The sequence below is a fragment of the Strix uralensis genome, chromosome 10, assembly GCF_047716275.1.
Source record: "Strix uralensis isolate ZFMK-TIS-50842 chromosome 10, bStrUra1, whole genome shotgun sequence".
Taxonomy (NCBI): domain Eukaryota; kingdom Metazoa; phylum Chordata; class Aves; order Strigiformes; family Strigidae; genus Strix; species Strix uralensis.
In genome coordinates, this window is record NC_133981.1 from 9,155,243 (window position 1) to 9,171,785 (window position 16,543).

The 16,543-nt window shown below is 43.8% G+C and overlaps 1 protein-coding gene across 16 annotated transcripts in view; it reads right to left on the reverse strand.

The window, feature by feature from the left end:
- Window positions 1–16,543, reverse strand: part of FOXP1 (forkhead box P1) — a 389,603-nt gene that overhangs the window by 103,871 nt on the left and 269,189 nt on the right. For all 16 annotated transcript variants that reach the window (XM_074879152.1, XM_074879155.1, XM_074879149.1 and 13 more), the window contains one exon: window positions 10,067–10,192. Coding sequence is in view for 14 of the 16 variants with exons in the window: in XM_074879155.1 (XP_074735256.1) it covers window positions 10,067–10,192 (126 nt within the window). In the remaining 2 variants the exon portion in view is untranslated. The remainder of the gene's footprint in view (window positions 1–10,066; window positions 10,193–16,543) is intronic.

Below are 16,543 nucleotides of genomic sequence, written 5' to 3' on the forward strand. Positions count from 1 at the left end.
GTACCACTTCAAAAACGCATGCCACAGTGACAGAACTGACACGGAAGAGTTGAGCTTTGATAATCACATGTACCGCTTTAAATGCCCTCGATGCATGTGCTCCACATTACGTACTCGATGCCTGCTGGCACATGGCATGAGCTACAGAGCTGCAACACGACTCTCATGATGTAACGTGATGAAGGACAACTTCCTGCGGGGCAAACAGTACCAAGCTACGGCATCGGTGACCTTGGCAGCTCCGGCACGGGCACCACTGCCTCCTCGCACCGCTCTCTGACACCCACTGCTACCTGAGCTCCTCCCGTCATCTTCCCACCTCGCTTCAAAATGCGATTTCAGAAATTTTTCAGCTAGACACGCTAAACCCAGGATGTAGATTTTCCAATTAGTCTCTGTTTAAACATCTGTTGGTAGACTGCATTTAACATTAGTTATTTGAGCAAAGCGCAATTTGATTAGGCTGTCTGAAACAGAGCCAAAGTCTGCAAAATAATAGCTCAATTAAATTTTGTTTTGCTTTCATTTGTCTTATACTTTCCTGAGTGTGATACAGTTGCATATAATCAAGTAAACTAATTCCTTTCAAAATGAGAGATTTCGGTGCCTTTTCCATCTCCTCTCAAAGTTTATTTAATAATCTGTTCCATCTTCTCCATGCTTCATTGAACTTCATCCTGACACAAAGTACATTTCTTCCTTGTGCCTTCAGTCTACTTTAATTTTCTAGGCTTTCGATGATTTTAGATTATGCGCCATTAATGTTACACCTTAAATAGATTAGTAATTTATAAAAGGCAGATTACATTTATCAGGAAAATAAAAACATTTCAGGAACACAGCAGCCTTTTCTTTGCACACACCACAAAATATTTTGCCAACCTGACAACACAGTGGTGAAACTGTCAAGCTCCAAAGCCAATCCAAGTGGCATTTCCAATTGTTTCCCTGGGTTTAGTTTCTACTTATTCTGTTATGTTGCACTTGTTGCCCTGAAACTTCAATATTAGCTCTAGAGATTTAAACACATGAGGCAAACAGCTGCTCTCCTCCACTCAAGCAAGCTAGATCAAAATGCCTTCTCTCCTTCTCTCCTCCTTTTTTTTCTTTCTTTTTAAACAAATTGCTGTAACTCAAGTATTTCTGGCAAAGCTGACGGTTTTAGGGCAAAATTCTGCTCTGTGATCATCACTGCAGATTCCTCCAGTGCATATTTCTCTCGGTCAGTGTACAAGGAACACCAGAGCTTCCCCATGCTGCCTAAAGAAACTCTGCCTTGAGGATTAAAAAAAATTAAAAAGTCACAGTAACTTAGGTGCTATGTAGATGTGCATGTGATTTAAATTTAAACATTAAACATTTAAACATTAACTTCTTTCACACTTCTGTTAAAGGAAAAAAAAAAAAAAAAGAAGGATGCATTCTTTGAGAGAAGAGATTTCTTTTATGGGAGGAGATTTTTGCTCCATAGTACTTTTTCTTTCGTGTTTTTAACATATTTGTTGCAAAGTGTGAACACAAAGGGACAAGCTGAAATAGGTATCTGGCAGGCTCTTCCCAAGCGCGTGCTGCTGAAAGCCACAAGTACTACTGCAGTTGTTAAAAATCTGTTATTTTGATGCAGAAAGGCAAGGGACTCCTCCAGCACGGGTCCAGCTCTGCCCTGCCCTGCCACGGGCAGTACTTTAAAATACTCCTGCAACAAAACAGCCTTAAAAACCAGAGGCAGATAAAGTCCATGGAAGTTCAAAATGGGATATGTCCTATTTAAAATGTAGAGAGCTACTAAATATGACAACCATCTGATGTATGAAAATTATTCACAACCAAAAACAGACAGTCTGGAAATAGCTGGGATGACTTCATTTAGACAGAATTACCCAAATCTGTTTCTAATATACACAGTACACATAATAAATTTTTACAATATGACAAGGAAAACAAACTTAATAAAAGTTCCTGATCTTTTGTTACACAAGCAAGCTATAGCCATGATATGTTTATAATATTTTGCCCATGATATCACAGCTAAGTAACAAAAGCTAAGCAACACAAAAAACAGTTACTAGGTATGACTTCACCTCGCGACTCCTGTAATGACATCGCTGCGCACATCGCCCCAGCCTACCACCTTCCCCAACCTACATGCCGCGCTCGACAAGCACTCGCCGTGTCGCTTTTGACTAATAGTTTCCTTTCTATTTCTCCCAGGCACCCTTGGACTTGGGAAGCTGCGGATCTCTATGACGAGAGTTTGTTTTTTTCCAACTACACCAGGACTCATCTGAACGGTAAGAGATTTTTAGCCTGTTTCCTTCACTCCTGGTTATTTGACAAGTGCTTGAAAACCCTGTTATAAACAATCTCTGTAGGAAAACAGATGATGTCTTACGATCACAGAAGGTAATTTTTTCAAGAACCCAACTTTTTGAGCATTTCCCAGATGCACCGCGTCAATCTTCCTGCGTTTGACTATCTCAGCTGGTTTTCCAGCCCGGGCGTTTCGCCAGGCGGGCCGGACTGCCCCTCATTGTCACTTCTGTTCGATGGCACTTGCACCCACTGCTGTTATTCCAGGCTTCAGGAAATTTTCTAACCACTGGACAGGCTCCAGCGCTGCGCACTAATAAGTTGCAGACTGCAGCACTCTAAGTGTGTGTGTGCACGCGTGTGTCAGATCAGGGCCACGGTTTGTGGAGCGGGGCGGGGGGCGGAAAAACAGTAGTTCAAAAATGCTGCCTACTCAAATTGACAGAAAAGTGACCCCTGCACTTCATCAGAAATTCCTGCAGACTGACAAAATAAAGGAGTTTGCTTTTATCACACACAGTAAGACTCATATGGAAAAATGGAAACACTACATCACTCGACCTTAGGTTGCCCCCTTTTCAACCACAGATGAATATTATGTATAAAAATTGTAAATCAATTTGAGATGTATTAAAGGAGATTCTCTTTTTCTGTATTAAAGGTAATACCTTTTAATCTCTAGATTTATTTTGTAATGTCAAGTAAATGAGAAAGACTTAATTTCCGTAACTGAATTTTGTTACTCTTAAGTCTATTTAGCATCTCTGCATGGCGTTCACATAATTTCCTACACTTTGCTTGCATCAGGAAATAATGAGCAAGCATCACTTACCCAACACTGAGTCACAAATATTTGCCTACATTAACAGAGCATTAAAAGCCATTTTAAACAACTTAAGGAAATTGTGCTAGCCTTTGAACTGTGATTCACTACTACAAGAAATAAAGAAACTTTTCCTCTTCTAAAGGCAAAAATCAGCTGCTGCAACCTCCTTGCAGTATCACTGGGCCCTAGAGCAAACTTTCCTCTTACAGATCCCTACACAATAGATTTCTTTGCTTAATGAAACTTCTCTGAAATTTTCCTACACTCAGTGTTGGGCACTTTGAAATTTCAATCTTTTCACATCCTTGAACTCTCATCAACATTTTTTTCCAGACTGTGTCAATAAAATTGATTACTTGCAGTTCTGAACTCTGTTCTGCACATGGAAATAAAACAATTTGTTTTAAAGTATTTTCTGAAGAAAGCAGAACTTGGCAATCATATCTACAAGATCAAAAAAAAAATAAAAAGAAAAAAAAAAAGGGGACAAACCAAGCAAGCAAGCCTTCCCCACAAAAAGCAAAACAAAAAGAAACCTCTCCAGCAAACAAAAGAGAAGCAACATTCTGATTTTATCATGGCAGCAATGCGAGCTAAATTCCTGACATACACACCATCAACCTCACCATTGTTCTCCTGATTGATAAATCTCCCTGTCGGATATGAACGATCTTTTCGGATCATTAATATGTTCATTAATTTGTTATCAATTCTAGCTCGCTGTACTTAAACCGCTCCGTACCACGGCTCAAGAATGCCTCGACAGTGCTGGTGTAATCACATACGTAAGGACCCCTGACTACCCAGTTGTTGAGATGCCTCATACCTACAACCGATCTGTTGCTTTTACAAGTTTAATCTCGGTATTAAGGAGCTGATTGTGGAACCATGTCGCTATAACATCTTCAACCCAGCTGTACATCATATAAACCGCTATAGGAGGGGGCAGTCTCCCATGATTCCTAGCAGCAGTGCATACCTTTAACTCCCTAATCTGTAATACTACAAAATACCGCTCTCATTTCTTCCCAAGCACAAGTGGACTACCAGCAAGGGTCCAACAGTGTTATTCCTAATTACCTTTTTTTCACTCTTGATCCTGTGGCGCTCATAATTAGTTACCTGGGGCTGCAATCCAATTTGAAGTGATGACAAGAAAGTGATCCATGAAAAAGTAATAAGTTAAATCCAATTTCAGCCTTCCTCTAATTAAATGCACATGGAACTAATGACTCAAACCCTACCATTTCAGTGATAATGGTAATTAGCGAGGTGGGAGTCACTCTCTTTTTTCAACACTGTAGGTGTAAACCACAAGGTAAAATGGCAGGAGCACTCTTAATTACATGTGTCATTTTGTCAGCAATTTACACATTTCTGACCAGTCAGTAAGGTTTCATTTGTTTTCGCCTTCCCCAAGGTGGGTAACGCACGGCCGGACTCGGGCACAGCCAGCCCCACAGCCCCGCTTCCAACCTGGTCAGAAATCACATTTTTTTTAAAAAAACCTATTCCCTAAATGCCTCATGTCAAAGCAGAAAACCTGATAAAAAAATTATATTCGGGGTGCTCTGACAAGACAGAGGGCTGGAAATGAGGGAACCTGGCTTCTACTTTCAGTTTTGTCCCTCAGGACCGACTCCTTTATAACATGCAGATGCCAAACTCCCAAATACCCTGTCAGGAGCTGCACACCTCAATGCCACTGAAGGTCTTCAGCTCTCTGACCTTGGGTGAGTCACTTACTATCTCTCTGCTTGGGTTTACACAGCTATAAAATGAGAATAATCATATTTGCTGACAGTACCTCACACTGCCAGCCTATTGGTATTTTCCTAGAAGCCGCGTTTTTTTTGAATCATGTATTTACAGGACAATCATAGACTTCTTTCAAGAAAAACAACTGCGTTTGTCACCTTTCTGCTCAGTCTGAAAAACTGGAAAAACTGAATACTAAAGGCTTTTAAAAAAACATAAAAGGGCAGCAAAAAGGGCCCACAGGTTTCACTGAAAAAAACACTTAGTATCAAATTTTTCTAGCTGATCATGTAATTTTGAGGACCTGACTCAGATTTTGTTCTGTTTGTGGGGTAGATGATATTTGCACTTCACAGGCATATTCCAAGAACTGACTAACACCTATAATTGGGCTTAGGGATGAAAAACAAAAAAGCTATGGGTCCTTTGGTAGAAACCAGCAAAAACTTGCTTTATTTCCAAAGTCAAAAATAAAAAATGAAGGATTGAAGTGAAATTTTCATGGGTAAACTATTTAAACCCTGTAGAAGTGAAATCTTGACCCAACTAGAGTTGGTGGCAAAATTCCCATTTGCTTGACTGAGGCCAAATTCAGATCAACTCCCACGTTTAAGAGTGAAACAGAGAGATACTAATACAAATAAGAATAAATACACTTGCAAGTTTACTTCCCCTCCCAAATTATATGCTGAGAAATAATTTCTCTACCAGTTGTTAAATTTACCACTATGTAAAAAAGGTACACTGCATGTAAAACCAGAGACTACATAACCTGGTACTTGCATGCTCCAAGCGAAACAGAGAATACCCTTCCCTTCACCTTTCAGTGTTTATTACATTGTTGAGCTAATGATTTCTAATTTCATAAAAAACAATAATAATTGCCCTCAACATCAAGCTACAGTGATTTTTTCCTCTTGCCCTCTTCTATTTCTCAAGATACTGGAAAGAAATATTAAGATAATACAGCATGCAAATTAAATTCTACAAAAGCCCAGCCAAAAGGCTGCTTTAAAAAGCAGCGGTATGCAAAGGCGAGGACAGCTCTGTCCTCTCAGCCTCCCCCAGTCTCACCCTGAAAATCTAAACCAAACCCAAATTCTTTTCTTGGCTGTGACTTAAAGGGAAGATTTATTTTCTGTTTTGTCGACCGAAAACAAAAGTTTCCATCTTGGTAATTTCATTATTTCTTCTCTCCAAACACACACAGGTTAACTATCACACAACAAATCTCATTTAATCACATAAAAAAGTCAAGTAATGGGTTTCAATTGCAAGATACTGACTTGGATGTCCAAAATCTGTTTTCAGTCCGGTATCCAACTTTCAGCTCAATGCAACACACAACATTTACGTCTTTAAAAAAAATTGTATTTTTAGTATTGCCAAAACACACATGCACTTTTACTTTCTTGGGAGAAAAATGTGTCTCTTGATTTGTTTCCAATCTGTGTGCTCTTGCCAGCAACTAAAATGCTTGAAGAACCAAAATGAATAATCGTTAAGAGCATCAGCAATTAAAGCTGCAAATTTTAATCAATACATCTATTAATACAAAGATATATTTATCTTGGCCAGGAAAATGTGCACATTTTCAAAATCCTAAGCATACCTGGCCTGTTAAATTATTTGTTTCACAGATTCAAGGAAGTCCAATGTCTATGGCAAATATATTATCAAACATGCTTTAGTCTTTTTTCACTTCCAGTAATTTTTGTGGGGCTGATATTTTTTATATTCTTTTCCCAACTGCTGGTTACTAAATCCATTCCTTAACTTTCAATTTTCTTTTGTGTCATCAGGCTGTGAAACCGGAGGTCACTGCCAAATATAAAGCACGGCAGTGTGAGATAGGCTCAAAATGTGAGTCACCGTGTATTTAGAGATTTTTTTTTCCAACTATCTGCAGAGCACATCTCCACTCCTGTGTCCAAGTTCTTATAAACTAAATAACTCAAAATTTGCTAAAAGATCTTCAGGTAGAGTTCCCAAGGTCAAGAGACCCCAAAGACATCGCTGGAGCCCATTGTCATGTAAACGCTATTGAAGGCACCGTGCCCCAGTGTGGCCACGGGAGGCCGGGATGTATTTAAGTACCATGGCTATTTGATCAGTGAATAAAGAAGGAATATAGGAAATTATCCACGATGCAGTAACAGATTAGCTACACAGCAAATACTAGATTCATTTTCCACATCTGTCTGCAGCGGTGGGGTTGACGTGACAAAGCCTGCCAGCCAGCATTAAAGTGCTGAGCCCGAGATGGAGGGAGCTCTTCCAGCCCTGCATGGGACCGCAGCGGCCTCCGCTCTCTGGGCGGGCAGGGCCACAGAGCATCTTATTAGGAGGACCACCACCCCGGGGAACAGCATCCCTTCCCCCTGCTTCATGCAAACACAGCTCCCCAACACTCCTGTTAGGGAGCTTTTCACCAGTGGCCTCGCCAAGCACAGCAGTAAGAAGCAATGCCTATGGTATTCTTGTTATACATGGAGTCTGTCGGAAAAAAAAAAAGGTAACTGCTAACTGCTGTGGCTATCGAACGAGACATCTATATTTATAAACTAAGTGCAAAGATGACTCGGTTCATTATTTAAGCAAACTTAAACGGGCGCATTTCCACCACCCTCGACATTTATTCTACGTACTGTCAGCAACGGGTATTGCCTCATCAACATGGCACCATCCGACTTCAGGGGGTGTGGGTGCTTGTGTGGGTGCAGTTTTACTCAAAAATTCTACCCCCAGTGCCACCATTTCCCTTTGGCAACAGATTTCCATTGCAGGGATGCACTCAGGGTCTGTTACATTCACGAGGACTTCCAGTACGTTTAAGCAAAAGCACCAGGAGTGAGGAGGGGAAAAAAAAAAAAGACTGGGCAGTCATTTGAATCAGTGAGTGACAGGCTGGGCCAGCTCTCTGTATACATTAATAAATTAGAATTTTAATTGTGTCTCTGACTGCAGGAGCTGCTCCAGTACTTTAATACGTACCAACAATTGGCTATGTTATGGAATCTGCGATGTGGCCTTCACTGTTGACCTCTGCAACACAATTCCCAGTCTGACTACGGAAACTGTTTGGTTTGATCCTTTCAACTTATTTGAATCCTGACAAATAAGCTCACAGCTGAAAGGTCAACACAGTCATATTTCATCCTCTGGAGCTATTCTTAAGACATCTGCACAACAAAGCACTTCTTTTAGTACCTGACACTGGACCTAGCCAGCACAATCTCTCATTAAAAATGTCCCCAGTGGAAGAGTCTATTAAAAGGCATATGGATCAGCTGTGGATTTACCAAATAAAATATTTTTGAAAGCATTAATGTAACACTTTGGATTATGGCGCTCTATGCTGCCAATAAAATGTATATTTGCCCAATGACAAAATGCTTCATACTTTCCAAAAGAATAATAGCTCGGCTATAAAGTGCGAGGTGTTGTCCAGCAGCCTGAGCACAGGGGTGGGAGCCAGGAACTCATGAATCTTAATCCTACCTCTAAACCCAATTCCCTCTGTGATCCTAAGCAAGTCACTTAACCTGCTTCCCTCAGTTTCCCAGTCCAGAACTGGGATAATGCTACTTACTTATCAGACTTTCCTTCAGGGGATGTTTTGGAGATTAGTATTTGCAAAATGCTTTGAAGATGAAATCACTACACGAAAGCTAGAAGTTGTCCATGCTGGGCCAAGGACTGCAGTTAATAGCTATTCCTCGTTCAGGCAAAACTCCCCTTGAAGTCCCCATCAGCTTTATCTGGGTAAGAACCGCAGGATCGGGTCCTCTCACTTTACTGTCAAGGCCTTTAGTGATGTTGGCTTTACCTTCCATATTCTACTACATATTTAAAGAGTCTAGGATCCGTATTTTTGGAGGAAAATAATCTGAAGCACATATAAAAGGCAAGAGAAGCAGCAATGCTGTCAGGGAACTCATGGTGATAGTATATCAAACTAAAAAAAAAATTAGAAAGAGCAAAACAGACATGAGTTTGACAACGTGCTATGACAACAAGCGGAAAAAAAAACCCGGAAAGAATTTGGGGCTACAGAGGCTGAAGCATCAGATATAGAAGAGTGAGATAAGATAAATGTCCCAGCTACAGGGCTTTGTGTGACTGCAGCTGAACTGCTGTATTCAGTAACTTATTATCAAAAATACACTGACACGCTGCAATTGCAAAGAGAGCAATAATAAAAGCAATAACCAGCTGCAAACCAGCAAAGTGGTCAAGGGTCTAGAAGTGCCAGTTTATGAAATACATAAAGAACTAGATACATATAATTTGCCAAAACTGGCAAGTACATGTTAGTATCTCAGATGTTTGAGGAGTGTGAACACGAGGCAAGGCAAGGGACTGACTCAGTATTTATACAAGCAGTATTACTTGGAGCAAGAGGATGGAATTAAAGTGGAAAGTTCCTCAGTGTGTGCTTTGTTATGGAAAACCATCTGAAGGAAAATAATAGCGGTCCTACTACCACTTGGGATTTCTAACACTAGAATAGCAAAAAAAAAAACCCCAAAAAAAGGAAAATGTGATGCATGACCTAATAGGTCTTTCTTGTCTTTAACTCCTGTGATTTATCCCACAAGACTAGCAGAATGTACTCCAAAGCCACATATGTGTGCATACATCTTCTGTTTGGGAAGGCTGTATTGGTTTTAGCTTTCTGAATTCATAACAGCACAAAGCCTGATAATATTTAGATTTTATTTCTGAAGATGTCCATAAATCAGCAGACAATAAAAGGGGAAAAAAAAACACCGATGATATGATATCCTAGCATTTCCCAATATCCTTGACACAGCAAATCAACGGTTTGAGTGAACACAGACTACAAACGGAACAGCAATCAAACAGAAATGTTAATGCAAATCTCCTATGCACACTGACACAGTAACAAAAGCTATTACATTCTGTCATGATCCAACCCTACCAGATGCTAATAAAAGTACACGCTCACGATTTGTAAATACGCCATGCGTGGGATTTTCAAGAGCACCTAGCACCGGTCCTCATGCCACTTACATCAGCCACAGCCACTCTGTGGACTTCACTGGGAGGAAGCTCCTGAAGGTCCCATCCCAACGTTCACAAGTAAGATGCATTTATCCAGGTTTTATAAACCCCAGCCCCTCGCAAAGGCACACAGGTTCCCCTTACCTGAAGGGCTGGCTGTTTGTCATTCCTCTTCGGAGACTTTAATCCACTAACTTGTTGCTGCTGCTGCTGCTGCTGTTGCTGCTGCTGCTGCTGTTGCAGTAGAAGCTGTCGTGCCACCTGGAGAGCCTGCGAAGAGAGAGGTTTGAAAGTTGAGTTTACAGCAGACAGGGCATGGGGAGCTACACGCACAGCAGAGGGTCAAGGCACCCCTTGGTCATGGGGTACCACTCCACTCCTGAAGCACTGCCATCGAGGAAAGCAGTGTCTTCCACAAAAAAAAACCAACTCAGCACTTGCACGCAATGGGGCGATATCCCACTGATGGATTTCCTATTTTGACTATGGAGAAAACCAGCAGCAGCTGATGTCCAGCTCCTGGGTGGGAACCTCAAGTAACTGCAGGAATCCCGGTGGTGAGCACCATACAGTTATTTTTATACCCCATCTGGAGCAGCCCATAGCCCTCCTTGCTACCAGGCAGGCTCATGTGCTAACGGCTTTCACACTCTCCAGTGGGTCAGGTCAGGTTTATGGAAGAGGGCAGTTGTATATCACTGTCTGCTCTCCTGAGCACCGGAGAAATTCAGGGAAGTTTCTGGAAGGCCAAGGTGGGAGGAAGAGGAAATCCAGCGGCCAGCGGAGCCGTGCTGAGTCCCAGAGGTACCATGCTCAAGAAGCTGCAAGGAGCTGGAGCAAATGCAATGAGAAGCAGGAACAGCATCTCACCCCACCAAAATCACCAAGAGCTCGTGACAGCAGCAGTGGGGCTGCAGATAGGAGCGGGCAGAGCAGTGAAGGGACACTGAGGCTTACAGGATGGAGGGGCAAGGGACATCATCCTGAAAGCGTGAGCAGAGCATCACGTGGAGGGGGATTATTGCAGAATTTTGTGCGAAGTGAAGGAAAAACATCCCTGGACACTGGAGCCAGCCAGTCTGCGAGGCCCGCTTTCTCCATCAGGTGGGGAAAAGAAAGCAAGAGGGGACAAAACATAGGGGAAAGAAGGACAAGGAGCAAGTCCCTGCCCTGGCTCACTCCTGGCTCCCCAGCCAGGGGACTGCAAGGATGATCCCTGCAAGACAGGCTGTGGCACAGCTGAGGCTCCGCTGGCGAGACCCGAGCCCGCTGCTCCCAGAGGATTCACCAGCACCGGACTCGGGCCTTCTTGGTCTCCTTGGAGACGTTCAGTACATGTGTAGGTGGAAAAGTGGGAAGGCTGAAGACTTCATTAATGTAAAACAAGAAAAATAGTCCCTTTGCAAGATGCCTACACGGAAGGAGGGAAAGAGCCTTCCCCACTCCTACTGTGTATGCTCTCTGAGTGATTTAATTAATACCTATTTAATTAAGGAGTCAGATACGCTTCAGGTTTCACTTGCTTCTCCAAGTTGCAAAGTGTTTCATCTCAGCGCAGAACTGCTGGGAAAGGTTTGACATCAAGGACTGCAAACTCGGATCCATCACCCCCCAGTAAAAACTTGTTATTTTATAGCCTAGACCCATCTTTTTACTTTTGAAGGGACATTCAGCAGCCTGGGGGGCTGAAGAACCACCGCTGCCGGCCAGCACGCCAGGGCAAGTGGGGAGGAGAGACCTTACACTGCGTTCTGGCAACAAGCCCTCCTTTCAAATTTAATAACAAGTCTCCACTGGATCAGAAAAACTCTTTAAGGGTGGATGTGATTTCCAACAGAGCTTGGTGCGATGAAGGTAAAATCAAGATTTTGCATTTCAAGCTGGTCGGAGCTCAGCACACCCGTAAAATCTCTAAAAGCATCAATGTCCCCATGAGGGGTGCGAAGATCTGCCAGGCACGGGCATGCACCGGGGCGGGTGTGCATCTGTGCTCCCACACACGGAGCCGCCCCCGACGTCGTTCAGCATCAAGAAACAGGAGACCCTACAGCCCTCCAATTAATACAGTGCAACAAAGGAAACATTTATGCAGCAAGCGCTAAGTATGGTTAAAAAAATGTTATTTGTATTGAATTAGCTTATTTAGCTGTTAAAGCATCTTCAAGGGTGGGCAGAGGCAGCAGAAATAAAACCTACAAGACTTAAGGGGATGGGCAACAAATACCTACTTAACAGGGGTGTTGTATGGCTTATTTAATTAATGAATACTTGTAAAGCACTCTGAGTTGCTCAGACAAGAAGCGCTATACAGTACAAACGCAACATATTATTATATATTATTAAGACTGGCTCTGCAGAAGAATAATTCCAGGTAAATGTGCAATCAAATGATCATTTTAGTTCCCAGTAATTAGATTCAATAGGCCAAAAAAACCACAGAAGCCTTTCTTTAATCATACACTAAACAATCAGAACATCCCTAACCTTTCAAGCTACAGCCTTTTTGAATAAAACATCATCAACTTATAGATATTATTCCAAAAAGAACCAGTCACCATATGTGTTGTCTCTTTGAAATACAGTTGCTATAGCAGACCCTGCATGCATTTCATGTGATATGATCATATTCTATCCGTTCTGGCAGCTGAGAGGTTGCACAACTAAAATTGGCTGCCAGAAATTTTTGAAGATTCCCAGAACAAGTAGCCGTGCAAGAAATGCCTGCTTTTGACTCGAGCTGGCCACGAAGCTCTGTGCAGCTCAGCGGGGTGGCCGCTGCCACCACAAGCCCTTACCACAGCTGACCCCACGCCGATGAAGATCTCTGCCCTCGGGCACAGGCTCACAGCGGGAAGGCTCTGATGGAGCTCTGTCCCTGCTCCAGTCCCCCTGCACAGCACCCACACCCCCGCACACCCACCCTTGTGCAGGCTCTTCACTTGAGGTGACACCTACACCACCCTGCTTCGTGTCCAGCTGGCACTGGTCCTGGAGCTGAGACCTGGTGGGACCAGTGATGGCAAGAGGGAGGGACCAGCATGGAGCGTGGAGCTGGGGGGAAGGAAAGGATTAAAAATAATGAGAGTAACAAATGCGTTGGCTGGAAGGAGCATCACGGATACAAGGAGATGGGATGGATAGAAACAGCAAACGGAGAAACACAGAGGGGCAGGCGCGGGTGAGGTGGCAGCAAGCTGACAGCTCAGGGGATTGCAGCTTGAAATGGCATTTCCCATCTCTCTTCTCTCAAGATTTCGCTCTTCCACTTATGAATAACTGACAGCGATAAAAGCTAAGCATCAGATGAGCTTGGGTTTAAGATGTGGAAGGTTGTTTGTAGCTCAGATCTGGTTCTTACTGAACATCTGCACTAAGTAGCTACTGCGTCCTTGGTGGTATCCCAAAGTCCCTCCTCCTTTCTACATTACCTTGCTCAGTCTTTCCTCCTGCTCACCTCGGACCAAGCACCACCCCTGCCATTTCAAAGTCTCATCTGCACTGCTTACGCATGACGGAATGTGTAGAAGAAAGATGTCTAGCTCAGTCCGGGAAGCACCAGCCCTCTTTACATGCAAAGTATTTCAAGCCCATTTGGAATGCCATCGTGGAATTAGTTTGCTGATGTCGGTTCAAGCCCAGTGGACACCTGCCCTCATTACGCTGGCACATCCCATTTAATCCAAGCTGACAAGTGCCACACTTCTACCCCCTTCTCTGGTTCCACGCAGCAACCGCTCCTCCGTGGAGCCCATTGCTGGATGCCGGCGTGGGAGCCCTGCTGAGGCTGCTGATGCTGCACAGTGCTCAAGCGAGGATAGACAGGGAAATTAATTTGAGAGTGAAGTCAGTCCCACAACCTTCATCAGCACGGAGATTCGTAAGCAGGCCTGTACATTAATAAAGCTTCCTGTGGGAGTAGATGTTGCCTTTGATTTGCATGTGAATTCAATGCTAGTGAGAAGTGCCAGACTGTCAGACATGGAGACCAAAGTCTCTTATCTTTCCAAAAGCTTCTGTAGCAGTTTCCCCACATTTCCTTAATCATCTGCCTTGTCCTCAACTTACTGAACAGGCAGTAGAGAGTAAAGCTGGACTCGGTTCAACTCCTGCTGCTGCCAAGTCCTGAAACAAGGGTGCCAGGACTGTTTACTGCTAGCCAACAGCTCTGTGAACGTGGCCCTCTCCTCATGAGCAGGTGCTCTGACATCTCCAAGCTCTTTTCACACATTCCTCCCCACTGCCATAGTTACATCCTAAATCTCCACCACGTGCTTGCACTTCTGCAAGTGAACAATTGCTGGGGGCCACAGTAAACCAGCTCGTGTTTGTGCATCCAGGCAACTGCGTGCTCCTTCACAGGGCTGGCAGGTAGAGACGCCAAGAGCCCCCAAAACCACAGAGGTGCTTCAGATATATGGGCCCATGATTACCAGCAGCCATGTTACGTGCCACCTATCTGCGCTGCTCGAAGAGCCTGCAAGCCTGGACATGGCTGCCTGGGACAACCAGACCCAGACACCAATCCTCGCCTCCAGCAGCTAATCACACAGTATTGACAATCGTCCTCCTCTCTGAACCGAAATACAAATAGGTAATCTTCCCCCTTACTGAAGGAAGAGAAAGAAAAGCATCCCCTAGCAAGTGCACCTTCTGAGTGCCATGGTTTTTGGTCACTATCAACAGGGATTTGAAAGGATGACATCAGTAAAAGGCTCACTACCAAGCGAGTCATCTCGATTCTGCTTGGTGCTATGCCTAAATGCAAGATACAGTAAATGAACTCCCAAACTATTTTCTTATCCATTAGGAAATCACCCAGAGATAAGGAGGTTTTCTGATGTAAAACAGAGACCAGTAAAAAGGCAACTGAAATGCTGTACTTTAGAGACATTGCACAAACTTGGGACAATATTTGGGAGCCAACATTGGGTGAAACCTAACCCAGGAGAAATCTTAACAGCACATTCACCATGAGATGAATCAAGCCTGTTTCATTCAAAGATGCCACAGATTAAGTGGGAAGCCCCACCAAAAACCCCTCTCCCTGTGCTTGGGGAAGTGGCAACCATTTAATGTTTCCCAACTAGTTAAGCACTGGGGCGGGGAGGGGGGGGGCAAGTACGCATTTGGGATGACCAAGACAATTTTATTGCAAGATAGACAGAACATGACTTGTTTGCCCAGCTGTTGTTTGCCCAGAACATCCAGCACTGCTACCACCCCAGTTACTGTTGTAATTCGACATTTTCACGCAAGCGGCTCAATCTTTCAGTTTCATCATCCTCTTTGGGCAAGTTCTGCTCGAAGGGTGAAAATGTAGCCCTGCCTCTGACTTCATGTGGCTAGAAACTCCCGATTTGGGAAGGGGGCTGGGGAAGGGAGATACACTGGAAAAAGAAGGTAGAACTTTAAAAATAGAAATGCTGCTTAAATGCCATATACTTGCTTACAGTGTTAGTACATAAGGAAAACAGTAACAGGATCCAGTCCTATGGAGCCTCTTGCTAACTTGTTCCACCGCTGCAGCCAGTACAACAAGGCGGCAAGTCTCCAACTGTTTTTCCATCAGCCTATTTCTATTGAAGAAAAAGAGCTCAAGCTCCTCCCTTCCCATCTGCTCCAACCGATATTAATATCAATCAGCTATTAATGAAATATGAAGACCTACAGCTATAATGGGCCTGACTCTTTAACGCCAGGAGAAACTTGTTTCTGCACCTGAGGTTTATCAGGCATGGAAAACCTCATCCAGGGAACGGCAGGATGTATGGAAAGGTATGTACATTGGAGGGTGGGGAGACGAGCAACAGACATGAGGATGCAAAAGAATCCAGCATCCTGTCTGACTGCCAATTCCCAGGGCAGTTGTGCAGTAATCGGCTGCCTCCGAAATGGAGAAGCATGCACACAGAAGTTGCAAGAAGGGCACAGAACAAAATCCCACGTGTTTTTACAGATTCCTAATGATTTTGGGCCTTTCCAGGTGGACAAAGCTGCCCATCAGGAAAGCAACTTGAGAAAGGAGGAAGGAAGTGTTCCCAGAAATCAGAGATGGTCCCGCAGCCATCTGAAGTGTCCAAGCAGTAAATCTGGCAAGTTACTCGCCAGCCAACATCATCATCTGTCCATTATTTCAGTTATGGTCATTAAAAAAGCAAAACACAACACAACAGGCAGAGCGAGATGAGACAGAGATATTTTAAGGGCAAAATCTACCCTTGGAGAAAACATAATGCTACTTCAGCCCCAGACCCCAGAAGTGAGACCTTCTGTGTTGACCTCTGAGCAGTAACAGATAGCCGGATCCTTACACAGCTAAGACTGCTGCTAAGCCTTCCCCACCGTGTTTTAGGCAAAGCATGGCTTTGCAGCACCAGGCATGCAGTTCTCCCACCATCTATTTTTCCCTGAGTTTCGCGATGGCTTTAGGCACTGAGGGACCGCCTGGTCACAGCTAAAGGGGCCTCTCCCAGCAAAGGCATGGCCCACCTCTCAGAAGGGCTTCTTGCTTCCATTTAGTCTCGCAAGGCAAGTACCTTTGTTTCTTCCGGGTGGGACGAGGGGGGATTTAGACTCAGCCAGCAATCTCTCTTCTTTCTCAGCTCCCATCTGTCCTCACAC